The 25,918-nt window shown below is 38.9% G+C and overlaps 1 protein-coding gene across 1 annotated transcript in view; it reads right to left on the bottom strand.

Annotated features, from left to right (window-relative positions):
* Window positions 1-25,907, bottom strand: part of AGPS (alkylglycerone phosphate synthase) — a 55,815-nt gene extending 29,908 nt beyond the window's left edge. Inside the window, exons 1-7 of the mRNA XM_040604822.1 lie at window positions 25,676-25,907; window positions 13,883-13,972; window positions 9,782-9,872; window positions 5,260-5,380; window positions 5,106-5,180; window positions 3,378-3,449; window positions 1,331-1,410 (exon numbers count right to left, since the gene is read on the bottom strand). Of these exons, the coding sequence (XP_040460756.1) occupies window positions 1,331-1,410; window positions 3,378-3,449; window positions 5,106-5,180; window positions 5,260-5,380; window positions 9,782-9,872; window positions 13,883-13,972; window positions 25,676-25,869 (723 nt within the window). The 5' untranslated portion in view covers window positions 25,870-25,907. The remainder of the gene's footprint in view (window positions 1-1,330; window positions 1,411-3,377; window positions 3,450-5,105; window positions 5,181-5,259; window positions 5,381-9,781; window positions 9,873-13,882; window positions 13,973-25,675) is intronic.
* Between the last annotated feature and the right edge of the window lie 11 nt (window positions 25,908-25,918).

Raw genomic sequence — 25,918 nt, 5'->3', positions numbered from 1 at the left:
AGCAAAGCTTAGCCAATCATCTTAATTGCTCTGAGACACCCAGGTTTTAACTCTGGCAGTGCTTCTTTTCACCTTAATTTCCTTAATTACCCTCCTCAATGATTACAATTGGCTAACACTCATTCAAGACATGAAAGCGGTCTATTTTCTGACTTGGTGTATACTAGATAATACAAAAGCATGAGTTAACCACAATCCCTTCCCACTCTCAAACGAGACAGAAGTCAGAGCTGTGGGTTATGAATCAGTGAGTTCAAATGAAGGCTTCAGTCAGCACTATACTCTTTGGATTTCACTCCATAGACACCCGAAGAGCTTCCTTCAATACACAACTACCACCTTTGCAGAAAAGATCACTTTGTAGCCAGACACAACTGAGAAACATGAAGTTTAACTGAAGCACCACTGACTGAGTAGAGAAAATGGACCCAAACCCCAGGTTGTACCTCCAAGGCTAAAGAGCTCAGTAGGTGCTCAGAGGCAGTAGAACTTTACATCAAAGACAGAGCTGTTTCTGAAGCATCTCATTACCATGTAGTCATAAAACTATTATTTTAGAACAGGGGTCCTCAAACTGTGGCCCCCCGAGGTCCTCAATCCGGCCTCTGGTATTTACAGACACACAGCTCCCCCCCGCCCCCACCGGGGGTTGGGAGGGAACCAAGCAGCCTCAGATGACTGCCTGCCACTTCATCCGCACACCAGCCCCCTGTTTAATAAGTTTGAGGACCCCTGTTTTAGAAGTATAAAGTTCCTTCATAACAGAAAGACAAAAACTAGCACTAAGTTTTACAGAACTGCATTTCTAGACTGCCATAAAGCTATGAACTTGACATTCTCAAGGTGCTATATACCCAAAAATCTAGGTTTTTTTTTTCTTTAAAGTTGATCCTTCAGGTTTTTTATAGATATTAGGTCACCTTACTAACCTTTGCTTTAAGTATTTCTTAGCCTGCAAAAACTAGTGAAATTTGCAATAACAGATAGCTTCCTCCTAGCCTTTCATTTAACCTCAAATACAAGTTCCAATACAGAAGCATAGTAGCTTCCTCCAATTTTCACTTAAAGCTGCTATAACAAGGCTTAACAGTGATTTTTTCCATTGTTAAATACATACAGGTCATATGGAGTGGTACAGGTGTAACTAACATCAGCAAATTTCACTTAAACTGAAGGAGTACCAGTTTAATCACACTTAAGTAGGGATAAATACTTCCACCCCTAATTAATTCTTGCAAAGAAAGAAGTGTCATTCCTTAATGATCACCAAAGTAATCACAGGATAATTTCAAAAGTAGAATTAAAAAAAACCAACAACTGAGTGACATACCATTTGTGATGTATCCAGTGAGACAATTGTTCTTTTTTCTTCTTCAGGACATTCAAGGGCACTAGAGACACTCGTCCCTCCTGCAAATATGGGAGTGAAATTGTCATCAAAAAATTCTCAGGTAGTTTTTCTTCACATAACATTACTCACTCCCTCCTTTCTGATATTGAACTTAAATTAAGATCACTGAAGTTAACTGTTTGAGGCTAGTGTAAGGCTGTCCCTTCTCCTAAACTGGGTTTCAAAAAAAAAATCAAGGCAGCAGTGGAGCTGTCAATGCTTTAACAGCCCTTGATAAATCATGAAATTTTGTGACCATCACAGCTGCTTCTGTTAAGTTCAGAATAGATTTTCAAAACTAGAAAAGTAAGAAATAACAAAGCGTCCAAGATGGAGTGTTATGATTTCTATATGTTCTTTTGTGATGACTATGGAAGTCACTACACTTCTACCCATAAAACTGGCTTAAGAAGTCTACTTAATGCAAGAATGCAGTACCTATCTGAAAGCAAGAAAGTATGTAACTAAAAAAACTGAATAAAACCAGATCATAGCATCATTTGTGTTGGAAAAGACCTTTAAGATCATCAAGTACAACCGTTAACCTAACACTGCCAAGTTCATCACTAAACTATATCCTTAAATGCTACATCTGTCTGCCTTAAAACCTCTAGGGATGGCGACTCCATTTTCTTGGGCAGCCTAATGTCAAACTTCTCTACAGGCTTCTAATGTATTTTATAGGATGTCACAGAACAGCCTCTCCAAGGAGCCTTTGGCTTCTCAAAGACTACAAAAGCCATAGGAAAAGAGAGACTAAGATGCTAAAGAAATCCATAGCAAGCTACCGAAGAACAACCAATGGCAAGTACAGATACAGGGACAACTAATAAAACACTCCAAGAGCAGTAGAGCCCATCACCTTTGTTTCCAGTAAAAGGAAAGGAAGCATTTTCCTTGAATACCAATGCCTATAGTAGTAACTCCAGACACTGACTGTACTTTAGCATAAACAGACTTGGAAAGCAATCTGAAGATCTTTCTGTACCCTGGTCAGTGGGCAAGATATAGTCAATATAGCTGTTTTCAGCTATACCAATTTACTAGGACCAAAGGTGACTTGTAGCAGTCTTACAGCTCTTCAGATGTACCTGGCAAGGGTGAGTTTTAGGGAGAAACCAGCTCCATCAGTTTGGCATTGTCTTCAAGTGACATTCTTGTCTTTTCAAATGGTTAAGTGTCCTTCCTACAGGGGCTATACTCCTACAGCATAAGCAAGTACCAAGTAAAATGCACGGATTTCTCACAGAATTAAGAGCTCTTGGCAAAGAGCTTCTCACAGAATAAGCTTATGAAAGTAAACTTCCCGTGCTCCCTGAGCTCTAAGTCAAAGCAAGATAGCTCACCATCTACTTCAGCAGGCTTAAAGGAAAAAGCATCCATGATTAAAAACCTGGAGTCCTCTTACACACGCCTTTACTTGTACTCTGTACCAACTACAGCCTTAGTCTCCTGAAAAGCCCTTGCTGCAGAAGTTTAACTTTCAAACCAAACAATGTCTAAAAGGAAACCTGAATTACAGTTAATGATTTTGCAACATGGTGTTTGACCATAATCCTCTCTGGACCCATGAGCTTCAATAGTACAATAAGAAAAACCCCCAATTCATACATGTTTGTGGGAAAAGAGCACAAGTAATGCATCCAAAAACATGATACCTCTAACAGACATTTGAATCTCTTGACTTATTTCCTAGAAAACTTCCATGGCAGAGGTAGATTTCAGCTTCATATAATCAGTCCTCTTGCACATTCAATATTCAAGGTGTTGACATACTTTTAATGACTTCCACTAAATTGAATATAGCAGCTTTTAATACTGCAAGATCATAAAAAAATTAAGACCACACTTAAAACACTACTATAAAAAGACTAACTATTGAATTATGAGCACAATAAATTACTAAGATCACATATTTAAATTGAATTCAAGTAGAATACATTTTCACTAGTAATGTTAAACAGATTTGAGATTTCATAACACTTACCACCAAATGGTATTATGCAGAGATTGTGTTTGCAGGCTAATTCCACAATTTTAACTACGTCTTCATGGCAAACTAAAAAAAGTCCAAACAGTTAAAAGAACCAACAGGATTTATGCTTAATACTACTATTTGCGCTTTGTACTAAATACTGCAGTCTGAATAAACAGCAGCTCCTTTTCCAACACCAGCAAGGAAGACATTTCCAAAGAGTTATGTGCTAAGAGCTGGGTTCAGAAGTGTCAGGGTTCCCAGAGTAAAATTTAGACCTGAAACAATTCTACGTTTGAAGAACCAACTACAGCCTTAGTCTCCTGCTCTACCCATGGACTGAGACCTCCTGCAAATTCTCAGGGCAAGATGGGCTACTAAACAGTTAGCAATTAATCTAGGTATCTTGGAGAACAAATTAAATTTAAAGCTCTTATTTAAAATAAATTGGACAGCCAATTTTCAATAAGTCTGAGAGGTGAACACCACATCTTTTTCTTTCTGGCTGACATTCAGTTTCAAAAGTAGAGTTGCTGGTGAAATTTACTTTTCTAGAATGCACTCTGTATCTGGTCAAAGAGGGAAGCAGAAATGCTTGTGCACAGACAAGGAAAATGATCAAATACAGTGCATACGTGAGTTTGAGCAAACAGCAGAGAACTGAGCAGGACTGAGATAGGCTTACAAACTGGCTACTTTGCTCTTGCCATGGAGAGCAGATTTAAACAAAGGTAGTTAATTATTTTATTTCACTTGCTCGTGCAGCTGCACAAAATAGCGTGCACAAAAGACTGAGTGGCAACTGCTACTCAGTCACCAGTGCTGTCATTGTCAGTACCTGTCCTCAAGTAGCAAGATGCATCTTATAGTCCTTTTTTTATGCTTCCCATACGTGATTTTTTCCCCTCTAATTAAAGGGGAGAAAACTGAACTAAGACTAAATTCTCATGAGATATGTTGGTGTTTCTAATGCAGTGCAGCTATCAAAGTATCAAAGTTATAAAAGGTAAGAAAAGAGTTGGATTCATACAGCTAAACAGAAAATAGCAAGTACTTGGATCAAACCATTTTTTGATTAGCTACTGAAGAATGGCACAGGAGAAGTAGCTCCTAGGGACCAGAGAAACAACTGAAGTAGACAATTCACACAAGCATGCAAATAAAGTCATATGAGTTTAAGTACTCATACCCTACTAGATAGAAGCAAGCATGTTTTCTGCTACATGTTATGTACACCAGCATTAGCTATTTTATTTGAAGTGAGCCTAGCCTGCATTCAGATTGCACTGCTCTTTCTTTCAGTCAATGACCCTTTTGTGTCAAGTGTTCTGATAGCAGTTACAGGTGTTTTTTTTTATTCAAGTACAGCATGTTGTAAAACAAAGTTAATACACACTTTTCATGTCCTCCTTTAAAAAACAAGATTTAGGCTGCCATTCATACAGCTATTCTTGGGGAACATACATGTTCAAATCACACTGTGGTTAAGTCATGAATTCAGATTTCAATAGAAACTTCAGCTATATTTAATAATAAATTTGACTTTCCTACAGAACAATGGGATTTCACAGGCACAACCTGTAATCCATGTGTTAACAACTATGATTACTATTCATGAGAAAATTCCTTCAGTTTCTGTAAGTCAGTGAAGCAAGAGACAGCTTCCCCATCACAAGCAAGTACAGGAGTTTAGTAAACAATGACCTCCCAGATCAGAAGGAAGAGTAAGACAAAGCTTACCAGGCCATACAACTAGATCAGGAATTCGCTTAAACATTCCTTCCCTGAGTACAAATATCTCATGTAGGCAGTGACCTGAAACACAAACAATAAGTTAACAAGTTCAAACAAGGAAGCACCAGAAGCAGCGCTTACATAAATGAAGTTCGCTTACCATGAGCTCTGAATACCCTATCTTCTGCATCCTGTGAATATGATATTTTAGTGGCTTTAAGATCCTGAAGAAATTCTTCATTTACAATGGATGGAGGTACATCGTTAACATTTAAGGATGCCTACAATAAAAGAAAATAAGTTCATTAAAGGTAGGTTCACTCTTACACTCTTGACAGCATTTCTGTACAACAGGTTAACAATGATACCTAAACATAACTATTCAAGATCAGAAATACAGAAGTTTTCTTCCTTATTTTCAATCACAGATTGCACTTCTCCCTGGTACTCAGCCGACTCAGCACACAGTAAGTTTTATTTCAGTAGCACATTTACCTTTTTTCCACCTGACAAATTTGGAGAAATGCACTAGCTTATGAGTGCATACTGAACAAAATAACTTCTTAAAGGCTTCCTAAGATCCAAGACACCTGCCTGAACAGAACTAGAGACTGTTGATAAACAGGTAGCAAGCGAAGGTCAAAATTCTTTTGACTATAAATTCCTCCTTCAATACAGAGAAATACACACTAAAGCCACTACCACTCTGCAAATTATTCTTACGGTTCTGTTTCCACCAACCCACTTCCCCTCCTCCTGTCATGTACTGAAAGTTAAATTCACCTTGGACCAAAGCCTAATCAAAAGTCCAAAGCAAGACAAAACTAAGTTTGACTACTATAACACAAGTCATACTTTGTAGACCTCACACATCAGGAAGACTTTCTAAAAATCCATGTTATGTCACAAACATGCAAATGTTGCCAGAAAGCCTCCAGGTAGAAGTTTTAATCAGACCTTGTAGAAAAGTTTCCCTTTCAAAAAGGCTATACTGGACGTTTTGGCTTATCAACAGACCTCAAATCAAGGTTCTGTAAGTGCAGAGGAAGAACCCCTGCTTAACAATTTTAACCACCCATTCTCCCAGGTTCTTACGATAGATGTATAGTATTCTTATAGCTTCTCAAAGTGCAGACCTAGCCATTTAGTTCTCTTTTGAAAAGGCCACTTTAGATATAGGCACATAAAAACATAGTTCATGTGTTGACTTCTTGAATTCTCATTCTCCAAGTAAGGTTTTTTTTACAGGATCCAGTTCAAAAAAAAAAATCTTTGTAGACATTAAGTTTAATGCTTTTAAGTGCTTTAAAGCTTCAGAAAAACACATGCTTTTTTCCCCTCCTTAAAAACAGAGTAAATAATTTATACTTTTCTATAGGTAATCTCCCTGCAGGAAGATGTCATCTTCTGCAAATGGCCTCTAATTAAAGAGCCCCTTAGAGATAAAGCTTGTATTTGACTAAACTAACTTCTCAGCTTCAACTACTCTGAAAGAAAATGTTAACAAGAAAAACTCTCGACCTCAAGTTTGAAAGCAGAACTGAACATTTTTCACTACCCCATCTTTCATTTTAACTACAATCTTAAAAATTAAGTGTTGCAAAAAATTAGATAAAACACAGCGCAGTGCTTTCAAACTTCTGCCATGAAAACCTTCCTGACAAGTTAACTGACATAGCCTTCAACTTGAGAGAATATGGTTGCAATTTCATTACAAAGCTATCAGGAAAGACTACAGGCTGCCTAATGATGCCAAAAAGAGCTCGCTTAAAGCCCTACCATCAAAAATTATTTTGTACAAGATTGTCCATACAGTCAAAGAAACTTAGACATTTCTTTGATAAGCCTAGCCTATGCTTCTTCACAAGTACAAAGAGAAAACAGCAGAACTGAACTCACTTTTCTTTCACCTTTAAGTTTCTTGAAGTTATACTCACACATCTAAGTTTCCTTTCCTAGAACAGAGTTTTGCCCATCTTTGCTCTATATAACATCCAGAACAGCAGATATTTTTTGCCATTATGTGCCTTAAGATAAAACCTTAGAGGACAGCACCTGTTACCAAGCTAACAGCAACAGAAATAGAGATTAATAGTCTCCCATGTGCCACCACGGCACTAGTCTATTCTGAATAGGTTAAGTTGGGAGAGCTGAAGAAGGGAAGTTTTAAAGTTCAACTGGAAAGTTTTCAGGTAGTTAAAAGATCCACAGTGATGGAACTTGTCTACCAGTGTCCACTGCTAGCATACCAGAAACTGTGTAGTTATGTAGAAATTAGAAGTACTTACAGGAATAATTCAGAAAGCACCATCTGCATGATACATTCATGACTGACAGCTAACAACATTCAGAGGTTCAAAAGGATAACCAAATGTTTGTTTCAGAGTTTTCATATGGGATACAAAACCTAATAAAAATATAGTTTTAACAATAATTTGACTTCTGGAAGAGGATATGTGCTGTCCTGACTAACTTTAATGATAATACTATACTCCTTGAAATGAGGTGTCAGACATGCAAGGAAAAGGCTTTTCCCTCCAACATATTAACTTTGTCACCTACAAACACAGAAGCTGAGATTAAGTGTTGTTCAGGTGAGAGGCATACCACTAGTGAGAGATCATGAATTTAGGGGCCAGTCTGAGCACAGAGGAAGTCTTGGACTGCTGCTCTTAGCTCTTACTATTCTGCACATTCACAGTGCTCTGTTCACCCAAAGGGCAGAGCTCGGACAGAAACTTGAAAGAAGAGAAATAAATAGATACAAATTAAAGATCTTTAAACCACTTCAAGAAAAAATCCTTGCAAGCTGTGCTTACATTTTCTATTGTAAACTTTGGTTTCTTACTGGATTTCTATAGACAGAGAACTATTTCATATAATTTTAAATTGAACACAAAGTGCTTGAAGATTTTTGTTCTCCATATGAGGGACACCAACTATTAAAGCTGTAACGATTCCTTGCTGGTGGGGCTTTAAGTATCTTGATCTTTCTCTTCTACAAGTATTTTAATCCTTAAGTTTTCATCAAGATTGAAAAGTTGATTATTCATCTATAAAAATCTTATACACAACGCCAAACAAAAATATATCTGTATTTATTCTGATGGGACTGAAATATTTTAAGATTTGTGCATTGAAAGGCTAGACAGGAAGCCTGTGTGAACTAGGTCTAAACTGCTGTCGTAAGTCTAGTCTGAAAAGGGAAAAGCTATCAGTAGGCCTTGAGCATCACAGAAGCAGCTACATTTACTGTTGTTAATTATAACAGAAGTTGCATACAACAGGGACCCCTCCAGTCTTATACAACAGAGGCAGGACAGCTGAAAGACAAAAGGACCAAGAGATCCCTCTCCTATTGCTGTTCCTATACCCGAGTTTCTTCATGCTCTGATGACAATAGAAGATGAAAAAACTATACAGCATGATAACCTGATATATAAACTAGGAACTACAAGAGACATTAAAACGGGGATCCTGCAGTAGCAGTTGATACATCAGACATATTGGAGACTCCAGAGTCCTATTATGTGTCAAGTCAGCCTGTTTCAGGTTACAACAAGATTTACAGAACCAGAGCGGCACAATATAACAGTAAAGCATTCAACATGGCTGGCAGACATCCCAAAGAGCTGGTTTGCAAGACATACTGTGGAATCAAGATACTATTTGAGAATCTGCTCTTGACTTCCAACTCTACTTCATTCTACATGTTCTCTACTACATGTAGAAGAGGAACAACAGCTCTCAGGACCTTTGGTCACAAGAAGTTGAAGCAGCTGCCAGTTAAGACCAAGCCTGGTCAAGGAGAACCCTCACATCAAGATGATTTCTTTTAAAACATATTGGCAGATTGAGATCCTTCAAGTCACAGAAGATGAAAGAATGTCTTTATTAACAGAAGATTGAAGAAACATTTGAATTTTCAGGCTCTAAGAGATTATCTGGTTCAGAGATAACACAATCTTGAAGTCACTCAAGTAATGAGTAAAACTTACTCAAAGCAAGGTGGCTATAGTCACTGTCCAAGCACAGTCTGCTTCCAACACAGCTGCTTAAGCAGCTATCTAGTCAGGAACCCAGAGCCTCAAAGGAATTCTTTGAAGGGAGTCAGGTCTCCTGACTAACATTAATTGCTCTTTAAAAAGCAAAATATGGATACTTCACAAAACCCAGAACATCCTGAATGTGTCTTTCTGAAAACATTCAGTTCAGTTTTAAGCCAGTTTTAAGCACCCAGACCCGTAAAAATATTACGGTCACATAAGAACTTTGAAATCATTAAATACACTGAAAACAACACAATTTAACTTCACTGTATCTTCTGTCTCTGTTACCATGAACAACATTGTAGTTGCCTAAAAATTCCCTCTAGGCTAACAGTTTCCAGTCCTGAAAAGCAACCTACAAACAAGGACAGAAAACTCCCTGTGTTGGAAATCTTCATTCCAATAAAAGTACTACCAGTTAACCTGGAACCACAAGTCATACTAAGTCACTGAAGGTTTCACAGCGTTTTTTCAAAGTATTCGACGTATAACTACTGAGGTATTAATACACTATATTTAAATTAATTATATGCAATGTGACCTTCAGGACAACAGCTGCATCATCTTTAACAGTGTGGTCTTGGTTATCACCAAGACTAATGTTCAAAAGAACTGGTTCAGCTATTTACTTACTCTAGAGGTAGTTTTGTGCTCCAGACTTGCTCCAAAGGTTTTTTCTATCCATTCCTTAAAAGTTGGTAATACCATACCACCTAATCTGTACCTGAAAAGTCAATATTACAGAGTCATTTTAAATCACTGTATTTCAGATACACTTCTTTTGATTCTATGTATGCACAAAAGTTTTAAATAAAGTTCTTCACCTACAAGCCTACAGAACTTCTGCACATTTAGTTTTCATGCAACTGCACATTTCATTGTATCCAACTGTTTTGTACTTCACAGAAAATCCAATCAATTGTCAACATCTTAGGTATTATTTTTTTTCATGACCTTTGGGAATTGTGGCATAAGGCTTTTCAGACATCCCACCCCCCCCACCTTTGCTCTTAAAAAAGGTCTCTCCCTTTCAATAGTGTAGAAAGCAGTGTCACAGTTTAAATGCCAGTTACAGGCAGAGGACATGTTTACTGTTTACATTGCAGTGTATCCAGTCTCAGACACATGAACCCAGCTCAGTACACCTTACATGTTTTCAAGAAAAGAACAGTGTTAAAGGTTCCTTCCTCAGAGTGCATCAGAATTCATCAAGCAACGTGAAATTATTTTTATCACAAACTCTTCAATAACAGCTTAGCCATGTAACAAAAGAACTCAGACATGGGACAGAGGAACTGTTTGTGATCATGTGTACCACATGTGAAAACAAGTAAGGCTGGGGACACACTTCAGCAGGTAGAAACTACTGCTATTAATTGTATACATATACACACCTTGTGCAGTTTACATATGCACAAGCATTCTCTGAAAGGAGAAAAAGGACTTTTCTTTGGTATTAAGAGCTTTCAGCAGCTGAGAATCTTTACTCTAGTTTGCACCTGGGACACTGCATTAGGCCCAATGGGCCTTCCTTCTAAGATTATTCAGTCACTTAATCCAGTTATGACCCTGTCCTTCACAGCTGTTGCAAACAACTCTACAACTAAGTCACCTATTATACAAAAAGATCAATTCCTTTCCTTCCCTTACCTCAACTACCACCTAGTTCTCCTATTACAAAAAAAACCAACCCTACTCTATTCCTAGAGATAAAAGGCTACAATTGTATCTCAACTCAAGCTAGACTCTTCAGCTTTCAAGACAGCATTCAAGCATTCCTCCTGCAACAGTTATTGTTCCATCACACCAATATGAAACAGTTACATTAATTCTATGAAAAGGAAAGTGCAGTAAGCAATGAAAGTTTAATGCATTCCCATCAGGAGTTTGCAACAAAGGTACAGATGGACTCAAGTGTCAGCTTGGTTTGTTTTTTTCTCTCCACACACTTTTTGGTATTGCCAACCTATTACTATAGGTAGCATGCAAGGGTAACCTTAATCACTTGTTCAAAGGACAAACTAAAGCCATCAGAAAACCAACAACTTTTAAGTCAAGACACAGACAAAAGTCACAGTATTAAGGGAGTTAGTGAGTTTACTGCACAGAACACAACACAATTACTCAGGAAGCAAGCTTTGTATGTTGATGGTGCAAGAAGCTCCGCATACACACACCCACCCCGCCAAAAGACCTCCCCACACATACCCCCAAGAAACAAGTTTAGTTGCTCAGACTAGTAAGTATCATCTATCCCTGGTGAGATGGTACAGTCTGTAACAAGAAGATGATTTGACACACAGAAAAGCATGACCTGTTGGGAAAGTCAGCGTGGCTTTCATAAAGGGAAATCCTGTTTCACTAACCCTTGGAGTTCTATCAGTCTGTGAAGTAACCAAAATGAACAAAGGGAATACAGTGAACATGAAATTCCATGTTCCTTTATACTTCCACAGGTGTTTGCTCCAAAAGCTATTTAAGAAAATACATTGCTACAGTACAGAATGAAAGGTTCTTCTACAGGCTGAAGGATAAGACAAAGTTAAGACAAAAAACAAAAGGCAGGGTTTATTGATCACTGTCCAAGACAGACTCATGAGTGCAGCCCGCCACACACTAGTACTGGAATCAGTTTTACACAATGTTTTCATCAGTGACCTGGATTCAGAGGACTCTCCAACTAGGTGACTAATAATAAGCTCTTTTGGAGAGACTGGAACGGAGAGAGAAACTCGACCTTAAAAAAACTGGAGCAGACAAATGAAGATAGAAGAGAAAATTCAGGTAATTACAAAAGCCAAGAAAAAAAGCAGCATTACTTGCATATTTTGCAGAATCAGACTGGTAGTCTGTACAGCAAAAATCATGGCATCTTGACTGACAACATACAACAGCAGCCAGTGCTATGCATCAACCAGGCAGCTGTAAGACAGACAACAGTTTTTTGCCATTCTGTAGAACCCTTGTGTATACACACCTTGAGTGCTGCACAGTTTTTGTCCCTGTATCTCCAAAAAGATGTAGTAGAACTAGAGATGTAGTAGGGGTTCAGAGAACAACTGTGAAGACCAAAGGGCCTTACAATCAGACTGAAATGCCCAGGACTCCTCAGCATGGAGAGAAAGTAGAAGAGAAGATATGACTGAGTCTTACATAATCAATAAAAAAAGTAGATAAGCTGAAGAACTATCATTCACCTAATCCTGCCACACAGTAAGGGATACTTTATTTAAAACACAAGTACTTTACAGAACAGCACAGCAACCTGTAACTTGCTGCCATGGTACGCTATAGAGACAGGTAGTATCAGCAGACTTGAAAGCTAGACGAATTCATGGACAACAGATCTTTAAGTGGATACTGAAAGGACACGACATCTGTATCTTTCCAGATGCTTATTCTCCCATTTTGACTTCAAACACTTTTGCCACCGTGACAAACTGTTCCATAGAAACTACACTGGTGTGGCCCAACAGGGCATTTCTAGTATTATCTATCAGTTAGAATACAGATGGGGGGAAAAAACCCAACACTATTGTCCCCCCTTCTAGAACTATGACTGACTGGTACTCATCAGTCAAACAGCAGCCTCAATGCTTCCTCCTGAAAAAAAATATTCAAGTCCAGTCCTTCACCATTTTTCCCTTCAAAGTACACTGGGTAGATTTTTTTTGTGCAGCATAACCTACCCCAGATAAACAAAAATAACAGATGAAAGAATGAGCAACAAAGTGACAAGTGCCAGAATCCTGGCAAGATAAGAAAGATGACGAAGATCTCCCTAAATGTTATAACATGAACTCAAGTGCCTAAGACAAGGCTAGGCATTTTAATCTGGGCCTGGAAATTAAGAGCTGAAGCACTCAACGTCCTAGTTTGAATCAAAGCTTCAAAAACCTAACTAGCTCACGCTAGTTTATACAAGCTCAAAGACCAGGAAAAAGTTTTTCCTGAAGGACAGTACTTATTTCAAACTTAATTCTCTTCCCCATGCTTTTTCTTTACTCTTACAAAAAGGGTATTTTTTGAACCACAGAAGAGACTGCAAGACTACTTTCCGCTGAGGCAGAAAAAAACCCCAGCATTAAGTTGTCAAGTGAGAGGCTTAAGTTTCACTGGAAGAAAAGTGAAGAAATCCTCAAGTAGACTTAATTTTAATGTCATTTCCTTAAAATTCTCATTGAAACAAGCTTGTGATACAAAGGGCTAGTAGGCAATAAATCAGAAGTGTTGCCACTACAGAACATACAACTGAAAAGCCGTTTATTTTTAAGATCAGAGGATAAAGCAGCTCCATGCACAATGGTTAAGAAACCTAAAACACAAGTTGAAAGTTTAATTAAGCAATTTGTTGATGATCAAGAAATTCTCAAAACTGCACAGACCTGCTGCACGTTACCTAAAGCTTTAGAACATGGTGCCGATTCTCAGTCTGATGTCATTCTCCAAAGGAAGTTTAATACACAGAGCATATGAAGTTACTGAGACTCATATTAATTTGTCTTCAAAATACTTTTAGTTCAAAATCCACTAAGCCAAACTACTTTTATTTTACTACACATTAGACTACTGTGCATAGAATTCAGTAAATCTGTTACATGAAGAACTAATAATCTGTTCTATGAGATAAAGCAAGTGTTACTACCTTCTCTGGATTACCTGAGCAGTGCAGTTTTAAAACTTTTTAAAAACTTACTAAATAAGATACTTCAGTTATATAAGTTTTCAACTTACCTTTTTCCTGTAAATTCTGCTTGACCCTTCTTATTGAAGATGAATTTGGAGTCATTATATCCCCATCCATTCCACTTCAGAAGTTCTTGCCTTAAAGGGAGAAAAATAAGTGAGAATGTTAGCATACTGCAAGCCCAAAATTATTTGCAGTTATATGGCTTTGGAAAAAAGCCTTATCAGATAGCAATACAAGAAATCAAGTACGTATCAGAAGTGCATAGCTTAGAGCTAAAAGTAATTCTGCTGGCACAATCACTACTCCTTCAGATAGCATCCTAAGACTTAAAAGACAAGATGCTTTATAAAAACTACCACCAGCTTACTACATGTCAGTCAGCAACTACAGTCAGTGCACACTGTAACGTGATATTCTCAAATTGTCAAGAGTAATGTTTGAAAGATGCTTGGTTTTAAATCTACACATAAATATTAACACACAAATAGGTAATAACCAAATATTTTCAAAATTAAAAAGACAATTCTAGTTGTTTGGTAACACTACTGTAATCTCTGTGCATTCTTAATAACATTCACTTGATGTGGCACTTTCAGAGAGACATTTAGATTGAAAATACATTTTGGAAAGTCAAAAAACCAAACGCCAAGAACCACAGGAATAACATACTAAATGCAACATGAATGTGTCACCATAAGAAAGAGAAGATAAAAAACCAAACCCACAACTGCCAAAACACAACCACAAAATTGAAATACCTTAAGCACAACCATATCCTAAGAGATACTGTGTTGCTAAAGTCATTAGAAGTGTATCAATGTAAGATTTAAGACTCAGAAATATACAAGAAGTAATTACACATTAAACTAAGAAGTCTGCTATTTATTTACAGCAGAAATTAAATACCAACCTAAACCCTGAATTTTATTAATATAAATTCTTAGTCTGAAAACAGGTGATCTACCTTGCTTTACCATATACAGTGAACGAAGCTTACTCTGACTGTCTAATGCAAAACTAAGATGATCAGAGGTGACCATTTCAAAAAGACCTCATGATTCAGAGAAAGTACTGCCTCAAGTCAGTTGTAGGTAACACTGGCATTAAAAGGTAACTGGGTGATGACTGATTACCAAAGACCTTCATTATAAAGATAATATTAACATAGGCTGCTGACGTACTGTCAGTGTTGTAATTAAACAGACTTGGCTTAATAAAAGTTCTTTCTTCAAACTGCCTGTACACAAGATTTCAATTAAATGAAAAAATATCCATGGATGTGTATTTCTTTACAATTGTTTGAACCAGACATTTCAACAAGCCTTTGACAAATCTAGCACTTTAAGCAAGCTTTATCAGTTACTGAGTACTGAAACTGCATTATACAGTTTTGTGAGATATTCAGTCTACGCTGTTCTTCCACAGTGAGGAACTGATTCTAAAGTTTCAGCCAGAATTAAACTGTTTGAGCAGACCACTGTCCAGACACAGAAGCCCCTCTGGCTGCCTCCTCTCTTGATAGACTTGATCTTTAGATGTGTAATATTCACTCACAAAAGGGCAAGGATCCACTCATGTCTGATAGCACAGGAATGCCTTGTGCTATTGCACTGACATTACAGGTTATGAAAAAGTGTCTTAAAGCATGTTATGCAGTCTTGCCTATTTTCACACATTCTTATATACCATATATGTGCATTTATAAATATTGTATATATTCATAAATTCCACAAAGACAGTAATTCATACAGTTGAGCTGTTCCCAGCTGTGAGCAAGCTGACACAGAATTGGCCAACTCAAGCAGCATTTTTTTTTCTTCAAGCTAAATGTTCCCCTCAAATCCCCATCATTTTAGTCCTCCTCAAGGCAAGATTTCTCCCTCTGCTGTCTAAATGTAGTATTTCTATATAACTGATCTCTGTAGTCTGTCAAATCCTGTAAAGTCAGAAGAGACTTGATATTAATAAGTGAAATTTGAGGAAGGCTCAAGCAGTTCCCCCCCCCAGTTTAGAGAGGGAAGTCCACTTGCAAGATAGTACCAAAATAAGCATGCCAAGTATGATGCATGAAACAGGCTAGAGAAACCAGCTGCAAAGCTGGAGACAGTCAGACAGACCAAGACACAGAAGACCAGGCTCTAAAGCAACATGAGAAACTGCCAAAGCACAGCTTTGAAACCACCATTAGTCCTGATGTTGGTACAGACACATACTTCCCACAAAATCCAGGGGAAGTACTATTAATTCCGGCACTGAACAAAGACCCAGGTAAGAAGTCTTTCTGCTAAGCTGCCTGCATTCCCAGCTGTTTGCCTTTTCTAAAGGCCTACTTTCCTAGGTTGGTGTTAAGAGTACTTAGTGCTTTGATCAGGCTTTAAAACACAGAAAAGAGGTTAAGAGTTAGAACTCAAGTTTATTTTCAGGTTGAACTACTCCTGAATAAAATAAGTACACAAAGGTTTATGCTGCCAGACAACACAGCTGCTTTTATTGGTGTGATGAGAACAATTAAATTAAGATCTAATATAACAGACTGCACGTGTGCAGAAGAACTACTAGTTTAAAACATCTCAGCTACCTCATAACACAAAATCAGGAGATCTCCCCCCATCCTGCATAATGGGCAGTATTCTATCTTATGGCAGGAAAACACCACCATGAGAAGTCACACATTTAATTTATAGTCAAAATTATACTAAGCGAAACAAGGTTTCTGTCTGGAGACAGGAAAGGCTGTTTTTGTAACAAGCCATCTTACATTTATTCTTTCTTTTTGTTTCATCATACCAAAGTATTGCCAGTTCAAGAACTGTTGTTTGATTAATTTATTGTAGTTCCTAGCACTTCACGCCTACATACCAAGAACACATTAGAGGAAAACCTGCATGCAGCTCCCAAAAAAAAAAGAAGCCTAAACAGACCAGATTTTAAAATAAGGATTGGTTAGTCAGCACTGATTTGTAATTGACATGGCCTACAGGAAGAGCAAGCTGTTGAGATCTTCTTGCGTATTATTTGAGAAGTATGCCCTTCATGAACAAAAGCTCAAGACTCAAGACAATTACTTTAATCACAGAGAAAAGCAGGAGGAGACATCCAGAGATATCTACAAGCCTCCTTGACTACTGAGGCAATGTCAATGTCATAGAGATATAATTCAAAGACTGTAGCAAAACTTTTCTTAGGAAGAGTGTTACATATTAGTTAACACATGATTCAGAAAAGGTGCAAGCAGCTCTGCAAGACAGAGGCCAAGGCAGTATGCTGTTCCTCCCCAGGTCTGCCTCACTACCCCAGCTCCCTCAGTTAAGGGAAATACACTATAAGACACACCTGCTTTGCATTTCCTTGTCTTTCCAGCTTACATTTGGAAATCAAAGCTGCAATTTGACAGCATAAGAAACAGAAGGCAAACAAGGAAAAAGGTCTTTTTCTAATCATAAATGTTCCTTCCCCTTCTTCATGGTAATACTGCCCTTTTGCAGCATTTCTACACATCACCATTCCTTCGAAAGAGCTTTTCACACCCCAGCTCCAGCACAGCACTCCCACTGTAATACCCTAGTGTAGCAATTAAGAGTTGCCTGCCACATCAGCATCACACACCACATTTGCCTCTGCTCTCAAGAAAGATCCAAATTGTGACTGAGCAATCAATATAGCCTTCTACATTTCCCAAGATTTTCATTCCCAAAAATCTCAGTGTTAAACTTATACTCCAGAAGAGTATAAAGGGCAGAAAGAGTTACTGAGCATCTGCAGACCTAAGCACACATTAAAAGCTCCCTCCATGCATGAATACTCAATATATCCAATCCTGGCTCTGACACCAAGGCACTCAAACAACAAATTGACCTGCAATTAATACATACCACCATTACACCCACCTAGACTTCTACAAACTATGTATCCTCTAACACATCAATATTTTGTACCATCTGAAGCAATTTACCTTGCAGTAGTAGTTGCTATCCTTGTTCTCCAAAATTTCAAGAATTTAACTAAAAATAACCTGAATACCCTGCATAATATCTGAAAACACTGAATATCATCTGAATGTCTCAAAGCATGTTAAAAAATTCCATGCCCCAACCTGAAAAACAAGAAAGATGCTCAGTTTGGCTTAGTCAGCTGACATATTCATGCTACATGTGTTCTATGTGTAGCAAGACAATTTATACACCCTTCTATTTTTCTTCCCAGCCCCCTTTCCAAGAATATATACAGCAAATACTCATCAACATTTTGTATTATTCTTGCTTTGAATTCAATGTTACTCAGCTCTGTATTGTTATCTGAACTGTCTCATCTAAAGACAACAGCTTTCCTATTCAGTACATTGGCTTCAACCAAATACCAGGGCTCACTAACTCTACTTTTGTCTTTGACAGAAACATGGAATATTTTAGTCAGAAATAGTAGGAAATTACCAGTTCTTTCTGCCTTCTAACTTAAAAGCCAGAAATTCACTACTGAAATGTATGAAGTAGTATAAGGCAAAGCTTGCTTAACTTTTTTAATACATATACACACAAAATTATATTGCCTGAAGGGAAAAAAACTGAAAGAAAACAAGTTACCATGGAAACAGTGACAATAGGAGATGAAAACAGTGTGACTAGGCTAAATGAATTTAAATATTTCACTTTCATTGCAATGCCCAACACTGAAATACTAGTTTGACTATGCAATAAGGATTTTTTACAGCAAAATACAAGTTAAACTTATTCTGTGCTTTTCTGGAAAACTGGCTATGGAATAATCAAGGAGACACTGGGCAGGATGCTGTTCAAGTCCCAGCACAAGGCACTATATTAAGCCCCCAAATGACGATTAAGGTGCCTACAAACTGGGCAGAAGCTCACAAGGTGACAGCATGCCCAGCCCAGAGTGGGGCAGGAAGGTGGCCCCTGACCCACCAGCTGAACTAGTGCTCCCGGGGCATCCAGTCACCTAGCTGAGCAAGCAGAGGCCCCCAGACCTATGCTACTGCAACGAAACTGTACCTGCTAGCACTCTCCAACTTTTGTGTTTTAGCAAGAGGCACAGTGACTGGTTGAAAAGGTTCTTGTCTCTCCCTAGGAAGCCGAGGAACAAGCACAGGGTCTCCCACAGGTATCCAGGCATGCAAATTTCACCCACATGGAAATTAAGCCATGGATATAGTTTTTCAGTTGTCTCAAATCCACATCACAAGTACATACGAGACATCTGCATGCACAATACTTATAACCAACAGTGGAGCAGAGTTTTCTACTGCAAAACAGAAGTATCACCAACAGTTAGAGCCTTTTATTTTCCAAGGTCTAAAGCATGTTGATATTGTAACACCGGAAGTAAACAAAGTTTTCTGTTATGATGAAGTTATGAGATTATGTTCAATGAAGTATCAGAACCAAGATAAAGTAATGAATGAACTCCAAACATTAGCATCACATGATTTAACAAATGGAATTGCTTCATTACACCATACCATCATTACAGACATACCATCTAAGCACAGATATATCAACAAAACTTCCCCCTTCTCCAAAATAATCTGCAGATATGGTACTTTATACACAAAATTGAGACAAACAGGCTAATTTACTCAAAGAACAAGTGACAGTTTCATGTATTTTCTTCAGAGAAGCCAGATGAAGAACAGTTCAACCCAGCTGAATCAATGCACCTCAGATGGATGGCCAAGACACATCAATTTCCTTACAATAACCATCAGCATTTTCAATTCAATCACTAGCTGATACTCAGCATTAAAGCAACATACACATAAAATGCTCACAGACACCCCTGTTCCATGATCCAAGAACCCACACATTCTTGGAAATTAGTTTAAAGTGGCAGTTTTAAGAACTACCCCATGGACCAAAACACCAGTATTTGCCTAATGCAGAGGAGTCCTGCAGGTTGCACAGTTCTTGCAAAACTCAGCACATGGGTGCAGTAAAACTGAGGCAGTATTATAGTGTTAAGGGGTTACAAGACCCTACCCAACAGTAACTCCTCAAAGCCCACCTCAGCTGGGCTTTTGGTTACCAACTCAGATCACCAGCTTGAAATTCAGGACACAGGCGATACCAGGAGGTCACTCCCACTCTCTCCTGAAGCAGTCTGGGTTATATAGTCACACTTCACAACCACATAAGCAAGCACTCCAGTGTTTTTGAAGCCAGTAGTACATTAGTATCAGGTGCCTGGAAATTAGAAAAGGGAATGTAACCCAAGGAATCCCTTCAAGAACTGCTTTGTGAAAGCATCATTTATCTGGAGAATGCCATGCTGCAGGCAGGGAGTATCTGCTGTACTTGTCATTCTTACACTACTTCCCTCTTGGAGGATCTTCCCCGCAGCAAACCAAATGTAATCGCTCTGAAGTCAAACAACATCTGGTTTATAATCTTAGACACATTCAGGTTCTGTAGCCCACACTTCCACTACCCCCCTGCAGCTGCACATACACCTGATTCAGTTGCTATTCTGTTTGCTGAATATCTGATATAGCAACACAAGCCTGAGTTCATAGCAGTGTAGCTCATAGGTACTGTAAACCTACAATAAGCACCAAATGCAGACACAAGATTTCAGGTCTAAGACTTCAAGGGTTTAGGTACACAAAAGCAGTGTGCTGCTTTTTAAAAAAAACCCCACACTGTTCTGATAAAACAAATATTAACTCTCCTTACACATGTTCCTAGCCCTATTTCATTATTCTTCATTTCACCACATTGTAATAAGCAAAGCCCCAGGGAATAAGGAAATTTGTGTTTCTCTAGTGTTCTTTTGTAGAAAGCTTATGTCAATTAGGGTGAATTAAAGACTCAGGAAAGCCAAGACATTATAGCTATGCTTCTTGGTAGACATTTAGTCAAACAATGATTTTTAAGCTATCTCTATTCCACCTACCACTTCCACTGACACCAGCTTCTTTTATCTTTGAAGAGACTGCTCTACTACAAAAATGCACACACATGGCTACTTCCAGTTTACTTCCAGGCAGTAAACAAATAACAACTTAAAGATTTTTTTATAACACTGCAGATCAGTCCTTTGAGAAGTATTTTTGAAAGCTTGCAAAACCAGGAAATCTGCTTCACTATGTTAAAAAACCCACCACCAGACAACAACTGACTAACTTGGACAACACTGTTTAACCTACTGCATAAAGAATTTTTAGCATGCTCTAGCAAATACATTAGATAGCTGCTAAAGAAAATGTTGGCCTGTACCATCAGCCCTGAAGACTTGCACACAACAGCCCAGTTTTGTATATAACAACACTGCAGAGGCATTATGCTTGTCCACCACATTCAGCCTACAATTGATTTAACACTTCACATTACTTGTTCTCTACTAAGAGGTACAGTAACATTTCAGAAAAGTCTAGTTGGTTGCAACCTGTTAAAACTACAGGTGTCCTTACTTTAGTCCAGCTCAAAGTAGCTTCTAGGAAGTCCAAGTAATTACTCCAATCTATTGCATTAACAGATCATTCTATTCAGTTTAAATAAACAAATCAAGTTTATATAACTATATATACGCACATCTATTTTCTTGTACATATCAGATCTCTGTACATATCAAAAAGTCTATCAACATTTTCAGGTTTTGCTATAAACTTGTATTTTAAATATTAAACATACTTTAACTTCTACCTTATATCTAGGTTTTTTCTAATAAAATTTAACCAATGAATATGTCCAGTTTGGTTTACTTGGTATCACATGATCAAACAATTCAAGTCATATTACTTAAATTCTTACAGATTTCTTTCATTTCATCTGGCTGACATTCAACTACTTGGAACTGCTGACAGACAGGAATCACTGTTGCATATGAAGTCACATTTGCCCTCAGATTATGACATTTTTATCAGATTAATGCTTCCATATGAGATCATCTTACTTCATCTGTTCCTCTACTTCAATCATTAACCTTGACTAGCAATTAACTCCTTTGATGCAATCAGAACCTCCTGTGAATAGCCATGCCTTCCTCAAAGCAACAGGCTCTTACTCCTCTGATTTGTTAAGATTTTAGTTGCAACAGCCCTTACCTTCTTTGCTGTAAGTTTCCACCACCTTAAGCTCAGAAGTCAGCTATACTAGAATTCAGTTTAGTGTCAAATGCTGCTTAAACACTATTGTCTAAAGAGTTAAGCATTTACAGTAAAGATTGCTTTGAGCATTGGCAGCAAGATATGAAGCCTCTGCTGTTACTTGTTAAATTCAAGTAGTATCAACTCCTTAGGAGTTAATGTTGCTGCTTAAAGTCATAATCATTACAAGCAACTACAGCAAGAATTGCAAGAGTCTATATGAAGGTATGGCAATATTAACATATTACCCTGCGAAACCTGAGTGTGCGCTTGATACAGACACACAGCTGACTATACACGCATCCCTTGGTTTATCCTGAATAATAAGAGATCCACAAGCCTCTCTTCATCCCACAGGAAAGAAGCTTCTCCACAAAGAGAGCAAAAATCAGGAAACCCTACCCTGCTTTCTCTTGCTCCAGGACAGAAGAACTTTAAGCCTATGAGCTACTGAATCAACATCTAGTTAAAAGGGAGTATTGATTGAGTGTAACAAGGGCCAAAGTGTTTAAAATTTTATTTGTATAAATTACAATACAATTTTGGCAAGATTAATATCAGTGCAAGCTCCATCTCTGAGGCACTCTTACTTTCTAGCATACATAACAGTTACTCTGGTACAACTGTGTTCTAGGGAGTTGTACTGCTTTGAGAACATAAGGTGCTACATGTTGAACACTTCATGTGCTTCACCTTCAAAATAAGCATATGTAAGTTTTTAAACTCAAGACTCACCAGCAGAGCAAGCTTGCTAATAACCAGTCAACAGCATAAAGTTCAGAAAAAGTAATTTCAAGGAAAAGTTCTTCTCCAACTCAATTTTTTATTAAGTTTTTCAGCATGCCTATCACCCTGTTAATGCTTCAACACACATTGTATAACTATGATCCCCATCTTCCACTGCAATACTGAATTAAAATACAAAATTCAAGCCAAGAATGCACCAAGGAGTAACATCTCTCTACTCTTACAGTAACTAAGATCTCCCTCAAGAGGATACTCTTCGAGTATAGAATTGCTTGTATTTTTAGAGGACTTTTCCCATCTCAATCACTGTAATTCTAAGAAGTAGGGAACGTATTACATTCTTTAAACACATCAATTTGCAAAGACACTGTTTAGCCTTCAGAGACATTTTTCTCTGGAAACAGGAACAGTTAGGTGAGCACCCACAGACTCTGTCAATTCCACATACTCTCCTTCCTCTCCTCACTGGTGATGAATAATGTCTGGATAAGATCCTTAACAGTTTGGTCATTGAACTATCAACAAGAAAGTCATGTTTCTGCAGGTCACTGTCTAGTGACTATTGGATAAGCAGCCAGAATTTATTTTTTTTCTATGATCAGAGACCTAACATCTAAAGTACTCCAGATGCTTGTTTGGGGTTTTTTTCCTTATCACAGGAAGTAGTCTACTTCACAGAAGAAACACAACATGAGGAGAGTGCACCTGGTCTGCTGCAATAGTGTCTGTAGCTTTGACACCACTTCAAACATTACAGGTAAGATGCAACAGGCATAATAAACAAAAATCTTGCTTAAGGTCCTTTTGGCTGCAGCTTTACTAGGAAAAATTTAAAGTAATAGTTCAAGAGAGGCAGAAAAGCTGAATCATCATATAGAAGACCGCAAGAAAAAAAAGCATCTGGACCATCCTGGTATTGCTGATAGGTACAGTGATACTGTGTGGCTTCTATCTACAGGTGAACTATTTTTACCAGATTTTTTTCAATCAACCTTCTGGGTCTCACAAATAGATCAACCAGCTCCAGACTAGCTGAAAGTCACTAGAATAGGACTCAGGTGTTCATCACTTGCCACCTCCAAATCAGTATAGGCAACAGAATTGTCTCCCTCCCCATCACTCACTGCAAAACTGGGTATTGCTCTCAAACACAAACTCTACCAAGATCCTCATATCCGAGCTATATTTAAGTATTAGAATTTTCACATGCAACATCTCAAACATTTCAACTGCCTCTCAGATGTTCAAAGGCAATCTTAAGACAGAGATACAGCTCCCTTTAAGGGGTTGGTGGGGTTTTTTTTTGTTTCTATACACACAAAAAGTCTGGGCTTTAAGTACATCAAGACAGTTGTACCTGTGGTGCAGACCAAGTTATCCAGCAGTTGTACCGTTTTGTTCATAAAGTGCTTGAAGCAACATCATTTTTATTCTCAATGCAGAACAAGTTATTTAGAGTAAAAATACATATCCATTATAATCCTATAGCAAATCCTAATATGAGAGCGCTATGTTAATAAGTTATAGAAGTACAGGTGGTAAGTTCACTATGACTGTTTCTGTAGAGAAAAGTAGCTATCCTTTGAGTCACATGCACCTTCACAAAAGCTATTTTCTCCTGTTCTTCAAGGATGCAATAACTGGCTGTAGAACTTAAGCAAGAATCGATTTAAAATAAAACTCTGAAAATTAGCTAAACTGTTACTTTTTCAGAAACAGTGATTTCTTCCTAAATTCTAACCAGAGAAAAACTCAATATGGAAGGCAACAATTCCAGTGAGCAGCACTGTTTGTACACTGCCTGCAAAAACATCAAATCCCCTCAGTGAGAGAGAGCTAAAGGCTTTCTAGGTTGTTAACACCTGACCACATGCCTATGACATCCCAGTCCTCCCAAAGCAGGCAAGCTCAGCTTGTGGCTCTAGGCCACAAATGGCCTGTTAGAACAATTCAGACTGTCCCTTGCTCTCTTCTTAAAAAAAGTTGAGAGCAAAGCATGGGCTAAATGGATTTCCCGCAAAAGATCACAAAGTCTCTTATCCACTACTTGCCCTACCTGCCTTTTTACTGCCCCATACACTAAGATACTAGTCCCTGTACACAGCTTGATGAAAAGTAGTAAGCTGTCTACAACCTAAACCTTAAAATGCTCTTACGGGACAGCAAGCCAACACACATATAGAAAAAACACACTGAGAAAGCGGAAATCCCAAAACAAATAAGTCCGCTCCAGCACAAAGGTGATATCACAACTGTAGCACTTAAAAGAATCTACCAGAAAAATAAATCCAAGAGCCAGTGAAAAAAAAATTTAACTAGCCAATCTGACTAGTTGTCTTCCTCGATCTCACATGACCTCAAACTCCTTACTACTACACAGAGCAAGAAACACAAAAGGTAGTGAATATGCTTAAAACTATTAATTTCCAAGCAGCTCTAGTTAGAGCCCAATGTATGGGTACACTGTTGGCAGCACTCATGTAAGGTGGAGGTTCCACACTCTTGCGAACAGGACCGAAGGCCAGTACACAAATGGCGCTTCTCACACGTGCTGCATTCTTCATTATAGCAGCCCCACAATATTTCACAAACATTAAACCGCTCCTCTGGTTACTAAGGTGACTGTCAGCGACTTTCCATTTTCATACAACCCCGCTTACTACAGAAACAAGTAAGAGGCTGAAGACCACCTTCCTTCAGTTTCACCCGGCCCCCACAGTGGTGGGCCGCCTCAGCACTTTACCCGCGCTTGGGCTTCACCTCGTCCTGCCTCCCCCGCTGCCCCCGGCACCTCCCCGCCCCGCAGGGCCTCCCCTCAGGCCCCGACAGCCCACGACCGTCCCGGGTGGGAGCAAGACCGCACTCCACAGCGCAGGCCGCCCTAGTCCCAACCCGCACCGACAGCCGGCCGCTCCGGGAGACCGCCCAGCCCGGCGGGAACTCCCCGGAGCGGCCCGGGGCCCGATGCCCCGCGGGGACCCCCGCCCGCACCCACCGCTTCTTCGGGATGGAGCCGGAGGCCGGCCCGTCAGAGCCCCCCTGCGCCTTGCAGGGGCTCGGGGAGAGCGCTTCCCGCTCCGGAGCCCGCGGCGAGCCCCGCAGGTGCCCCGAGATGATGCGCAGCCGCCGCAGGGCCGAGGACGGGGAGTCGCCGCCGCCTCCCGCTGCCTCCTCTGCCGCGGCCGCCATCGCACTTCCGTGTTGTGCCGCCGATCGCCGCCGGGTGAGAGGTCGGGCG

Source organism: Falco naumanni, chromosome 8 (genome assembly GCF_017639655.2).
Source record: "Falco naumanni isolate bFalNau1 chromosome 8, bFalNau1.pat, whole genome shotgun sequence".
Taxonomy (NCBI): Eukaryota; Metazoa; Chordata; class Aves; order Falconiformes; family Falconidae; genus Falco; species Falco naumanni.
This window is presented reverse-complemented; position numbering and strand designations above follow the sequence as displayed.